The sequence below is a fragment of the Agrilus planipennis genome, unplaced genomic scaffold, assembly GCF_000699045.2.
Source record: "Agrilus planipennis isolate EAB-ADULT unplaced genomic scaffold, Apla_2.0 scaffold5, whole genome shotgun sequence".
Taxonomy (NCBI): Eukaryota; Metazoa; Arthropoda; class Insecta; order Coleoptera; family Buprestidae; genus Agrilus; species Agrilus planipennis.
Genome location: NW_020442468.1, coordinates 3,567,390 through 3,573,884, shown reverse-complemented (window position 1 = coordinate 3,573,884; position 6,495 = coordinate 3,567,390). Strand labels below are relative to the sequence as shown.

Genomic DNA, 6,495 nt, shown 5'->3' with positions numbered 1-6,495 from the left:
ACGTTTGCAAAATTCAAACTGATCTCTTTCTCTTTGTGACGACAATGAGACCGATAAAGACTTTATTTTTTTATTTACAAGTTCGTACCTGCCCTTATCAAAATAACATCTCGAAATATGGAAACAGGTAATTAAATATCGCTTTTAGGTACACAAAAAGGATAATTAGTTACTATTTATATACTTATTGTACATTGTTGTTAGATATTATACCTAATAAATGTTGATGTACGATAGCGTTAAATTGTTGTTATTGTTTAATCAAATATCGGATAGTTTTCTATCAAAATATTATATACACCTCTTTTATATTATTATTTTAACTGTAGGTAAATAAGGTCCATAATTTAAACAACTATTTTGTCTAATTATTCCAATTGTATAGTTTGTATATTGTAGACCGCCTTGTTTATTTTCTAATAGTTTTGGTGCTATAAAATTCTTCTTAGAAAGATGTCAACATAATTAAAATAGATCGATATTAATGTATTATACAAAAATAGATAAATTATAAAAGCCTTATGTGATATTCTCCTATAAATATCCAAACCAAAATAGTCAATGTATGACAATACACGTTTGTTTTGGTTACCACTAAAAAGCTGTAAGAACTGTTGCATTTTTTTAGCATATATACGAAATATATTGTATATTAGTTTAATTGTTGTTTATGTATTTAATGAAAACTGAATAAATGTGTGTATTTTCCATTTTGTTTTAATATTTTCACAATAACAAACATGGCGCGAACATGGCGGATGAACGCCATGTATTCAAACGTTAGGTTGCCATCTTTTATATTCAAATGTCAAACAGCCATTGTAAATGCTTATTATGTAAAACAAACTGCTGGTGTTGCTTTAAAATATCATTTATATAAAATTATTATAACTACTACTCGAATATAAAAAGTGGTAAAGTCTATAACGAATATGGACGGTATCAATATAAATTAAATACATACATAGTAAAAAATACTTAACAGCTTGATTACTTAAAATAAAAGAGATTCAAATAGTAAGCAGCCATTTTGACAATAATACATTTGAAAATCTAGTCGTTGTAAATAGATACGCTTAACAGCAATTGAAGTAGCATCGAATCAACAAATTTTTGTACTAATGGTGTTAATTATCATTCAAATAACGTACATTATTCAAAAAATTCTGTACGACCATAAAATTGTTCCTAAACTAACAAAAAACATCACAACGGAAGTCTTTGTAACATTTGACGAGTTACATTCATCTTCAGAACAGTAACATTCTTCCCAATAGACACCATTTTCATAGACACCCCAATTGCACACCCCCGTGACACCCGTATCAGCTACAGACGCACATCTACGAATTACCTGACGCCATCTACCGTCCCCTAAAAATATTTTCTTAAGTGATTTGCACAGTTCATTTAGAATAAATACAACTGCACGTGATCTCTGGCGTTATTACAGGATAAAAAGGAACACAGGGTGATTCCCCGAGATTCCCCTAAGTATGTGCCTGTTTTAGGCATAATCTGTGTATTTCGAGAGGATCTGCTAACACTGCTTGGTTAACGTAACTTAAGTTAACGAAGTTATGATCACGTGCAACTGTTTTTGTTTTGTATCAAGTATGCCTAGCCCTAAATGAATTGATGTTATTTAGGGCTCTATTGGTATGTATATTAGGTAACATTTGTAATTAGCAGAAGTAATTAAGTATTGGTTACTTACAAATGAAACCCTTCGGACTTTGTTGCGTTACTTTCATGCAGAATGAACCTGGTGCATGGCTTTCTTCAGTATTACATTCTACAGCTATGTGTTGTGTCTTGTCGAATTTTCTATAAGCTCCACAATTATCCTGGCCTTTTGGGTCCTGGGCAGAACCGCACTGGTAACAACGTACCGCGTTACCTTTTTGTTGTTGAAAAGAAAAAAACAGGTTGTACGAAACTTTTTGATTACCACTCGTATAATCAACCGAGCATAATACTAATTTATATAGACACACCCAAACCAACGATGTTATTAATCATTTAATTAAATGTAAAACAAGACGATATCAAATGAAAATTGAAATACAAAAATTAATAGTTAAATACTTTGTTTTAGATATGTAAATTGTACTTACCTTTTTGAATAGCGGTCAAAAAGATAACAAAAAAAAGGGTTAATGCTGATATTGTGGTCCTAAGGCACATTTTACAAGAAATTTGTTATTATTCACATTAAAACAAACACAAAAAAGTCATAAACGTACATTCAATAACACGATAACTAGAATAACAACAACAATATTTATATTTACTCTGCTGCCATTTTGGTGACTTATTATGTTAATGGCTTAAGCATTTAACATTTGTGACTGCGTTGGCAGAACTGCTTCCCAAACAGCTTTTATTAAGGTTTCTGCTGACCCTAGAATATACTACCAATATACAAAGTGTTTGATTAGGTGTTTAACAAACTAATTCAAAATTGTTTATTTTTCTTTTGTATGAAGGATTATTAAACAATTATGTGCATGTATTTTACCAAAATAATAATTTTTAGTCAAAATGGCTGCCGAAAACATTTGCTCAGCCACCATTAGTGTCAAAATACTGTTTTATTTGTTTGATTATTATAAATTAATCGTTTAAGTTACCGAATGTTTGGCGGCCATTTTCGTAACTTGCAGTTTGAAGGAGTAGAGCAATGGGCTGAAAAGCTTTTTAATAAATATTTTATNTTGGTTAAAATAACAGTCGTGATAATATACAACAAAACATTATAGATCATGAAATAACACAAAATATATCTCTTCTATAAATATATACAGTGCGAAAAATTATAAGAATTTAGTTGAACATCATTTTTGTAAATATGTATAACAGGGGCACGGAGAAGAGGATCGCTGTGGATGTTTTCCCTGAAGAAGTGTTACACACATCGGTGTCGCATGTTTTACAGTTGACAATTTCTAAGTCGTTACTGGCGCTTTTGCAATCATTTGGACTTGAAACAGGCAAACATTTTCTAAATACTGTAGTCACGCCTGTTCTCTTCTCTGAAACAAATTAATCCTTTGAATCATCCTTCAAAAGGTTTATAAACATATGCATTTCAATGTTATGAAAATCAATAGAAACAAGAGTAAAAAGGGGCTGATGTAGGTCTAGATCAGATTACTGTCCTTCTGAGACATGAACAGTGAGTAAATGAACCATTAGAACCAGAAACAAGAGTAAAGAGGGACTGATGGAGGCCAAAATTAGATGACTGTCCTTCTGAGACATGAAGAGTGAGTTAAAGAAACATTAGAAGCAAAAACAAGAGTAAACAGGGACTGATGGAGGTAAAGATTAGATGACTGTCCTTCTGAGTCCTGAAGAGCGAATTAGAGAAACATTAGAAGTAGCAACATGAGTAAAGATGGACTAAGTCTTGCTGGGATTACTGTCCTTCTGAGACATGAAGAGTGAGTTAAAGAAACATTAGAAGCAAAACCAAGAGTAAAGAGGGGCTGATGGAGGTAAAGATTAGATGATTGTCCTTCTGATATATAAGAAGTGAGTTAGAGAACCATTAGAAGCAGAAAGAATATTAAAAAGGGACTGATAGACGCAAAGACTGGAAGACTGTCCTTCTAATATATGAAGAGTGAGTTAGAGAACAACTAGAAGCAGAAATAAGAGCAAAAAGGCACTGATGGTGGCCAACTTTGGATGATTGTCCTGAAAAATGAAGAGTGAGTTACAGAAACATTAGAAGCAGAAACAAGAATAAATAGGGGGTGATGGAGGTCAAGATTAGATGACTGTTCTTTTGATATATGAGGAGTTAGTTAGAAAACCATTAGAAGCAGAAAGAATAGTAAAAAGAGACTGATGGAGGCAAAGATTGGAAGACTGTCCTTCTGATATATGAAGAGTGGGTTAGAGAACAACTAGAAGCAGAAATAAGAGCAAAAAGGCACTGATGGTGACCAGCATTGGATTATTGTCCTTCTGAAGCATGAAGAGTGAGTTAAAGAAAGATTAGAAGCAGAAACAAGAGTAAAGAGGGGCTGATCTAGGTCTACAGTATGTTACTGTCCTTTTGAGACAAAAAGAGTAAGTTACAGACAGAGATAGGAGTAAAAAGGTGTAGGCTTAGATTAGTTTAATGTTGGCAAATAGGTAAGGATATGGGGATATTTTAGTTTATTGATTCAGGATAAGAAGCAGCAGTGATGCAACCGATCCTTTGATGAATATGATCTGTTCTAGATTTTTAAACATTCTAGTAAATTAGGTTTAGCATGGATAAATTAGTTAAATATTCATTAAACATANATCTGCAGTCCCAACATTTGATAGCATCCACTGAAATAATTTAAGCATCAATTTAATTGAAACAATTGAACGTTTTGGGTGTAACTCAACCTAAATTTTATCAATGACTAATGAATTAAAATGAGAAGCGATACATACCGGAATTAATTAACGATATACAAAGCACTACGGTTGCGAAAATGATGCACTTGATATCCATCACGTTATTATAAATATTTTACCATTTAATCTAAAAGTAAACACTAAACAAACATTGACAGAAACAACTTTTATGACATCGGCGGACATTCATTAGTGTCAACAGCAGTAATTAAACATTCCAGTCACATGACTGGACACACCTGTTTAGGAATCAACGAGCAAACGAAGCAAACTAATACGAACAAAAGCAGGTAAGTTAAGTTTTCTTCGTTGGTAGACAATACCAACAACGGTAAAATCAGGTAAAGGTGGGTTGCCTGTGTTGTAGTCGACGCCGAGTAGAAATTTTAAATCGATATCTGCTTCTACAGTAACGTTTGCTTGGTAAATTTGCTTCTATTTAATAAGAACAGTGCGTAATAATTGAATTTTTTAATAAAACTAGTAAACTGTTAAATTGTGTAGCCGCCATGTTTTATTCATCTAAAAAACGGCAGCCATCTTGTCGATGTGTTTGTTTTTTTATACTACGCATACTTCAAAATTGATTTTTGGCATTAAAATTACAGTATCTAATTTTAAAACATCGTATAACTTTTCATTCTATGTATCCAATAAATTGTACAACTCTGTAGCAGCCACATTGTGTAGTCAATTATCGGCAGCCATCTTGTCGATGTCTTCATATTTTAAGACTACGCACACTTCAATATTGTTCTTCTGCATTGAAATTATCTAATTTTAAAACAGCATTTAATTGTTCATTCAATTATACTAATAAATTGTATAAACCTGTGGCATCCACATTCTCTTTAGTCAATTACCGAATTTATATAGACACACCCAAACCAACGATGTTATTAATCATTTAATTAAATGTAAAACAAGACGATATCAAATGAAAATTGAAATACAAAAATTAATAGTTAAATACTTTGTTTTAGATNTTTAAATTAAAAAAATAATAAAAGCGTTTGCAGTTTTGGTATTTTAACGTTTCTATTCTAAATTAATTTTTATTAATAGGTATTCTGCTGATATAAAATGCAACTTTGCAATTACCACAAAACTGATTAATACACAGAATTACTTTATGTATTCTTTTGTCTGTAAAATACATGATTGGAATGAGCCATACAATTTCTAATAAATATCTTTTTATGTTCTTTTGTTATGTTAAGTATATTTGTTAATATGCATAAAAACATGGTAAGCGAATGCAATACGGTTAAAATTAGAAAGTTTTCACAGTGCTAACCCAATTTTTCTTTATTAGTACCAATCGCGACTAAAATGAATTAAAACGAAAGCAAAATTATTTCAAACACGTAGTATCTGATAAATGCATTTTTGCAAGAGAAAAAAAATATGTTGCGCCCCTAAATCACCAAGAACATTTGCGTATATGTAATTTGATTAAAATCATTATAAAATATGCTAAAAATAAAGAAGCGTCATGATTTTGAACGCTGTTTTTAAATCCTTCCAAATCGTTAGCAAAGTAAATCGATATGAGATTAAGGTCAATTATATAGGATAGAAAAATATTATCAACAGAAAAGATGAAACCGGTATTATAAATATGTTTTTTAACATTTTTATGATCACTTAATCGTAAGAATTAGTTGTTAGACTTCGCGTTGGCGATTTCTATTAATAAGAATGACACAAACAAAACATTCACCTGAAATATAAAAGTTTTCTAAAAACTTTAAATATATTATGAACAGATAATAAAGCATCGAAATTAGACGATATAAAGTGATAATTACTTACAGCATTCAAGTGCAGCCAAAAAAGCAAAAACAACAGCGATCGATTTAATCATTTCGAATTAATTGATTGACCCACAAACAACACTTGAACGGTGTACAAGGAATAAAAATACTGTTGTGTATCTCACTTTGAGTTCAGCAGTGTTCAGTCTTGAGACAGAAATGAAAATTGTTTGGCTCTCGTCCGTTTATTGTTAGACTGGCGTCAGAAATCCGCCTGGCTCCGGTCGATTTTGTGGAGTGGATGGAAAACTAAGCGTCATAAGGATAATAGTAC

General features: G+C 31.6%; 1 protein-coding gene across 1 annotated transcript; it reads right to left on the bottom strand.

Annotated features, from left to right (window-relative positions):
• Positions 1-56: 56 nt before the first annotated feature.
• Positions 57-2,383, bottom strand: LOC108736359. The gene is made up of 3 exons (XM_018468762.1): positions 2,118-2,383; positions 1,718-1,900; positions 57-1,374 (listed from the first exon to the last, which is right to left on the bottom strand). Exons 1-3 carry the CDS (start codon positions 2,185-2,187, stop codon positions 1,157-1,159), a joined length of 471 nt encoding a protein of 156 aa, XP_018324264.1. The 5' UTR covers positions 2,188-2,383; the 3' UTR covers positions 57-1,156.
• Positions 2,384-6,495: the final 4,112 nt, after the last annotated feature.

Bases quoted from the DNA above. Each gene is read 5' to 3' on its own strand.
- LOC108736359 (XM_018468762.1), bottom strand. From the start codon at position 2,187: ATGTGCCTTAGGACCACAATATCAGCATTAACCCTTTTTTTTGTTATC. The intron at 1,901-2,117 runs GTAAGTACAATT...AACAACAAAAAG, and splicing joins TTTGACCGCTATTCAAAAAG to GTAACGCGGTACGTTGTTAC. The intron at 1,375-1,717 runs GTAAGTAACCAA...AAATATTTTTAG, and splicing joins AAGTCCGAAGGGTTTCATTT to GGGACGGTAGATGGCGTCAG.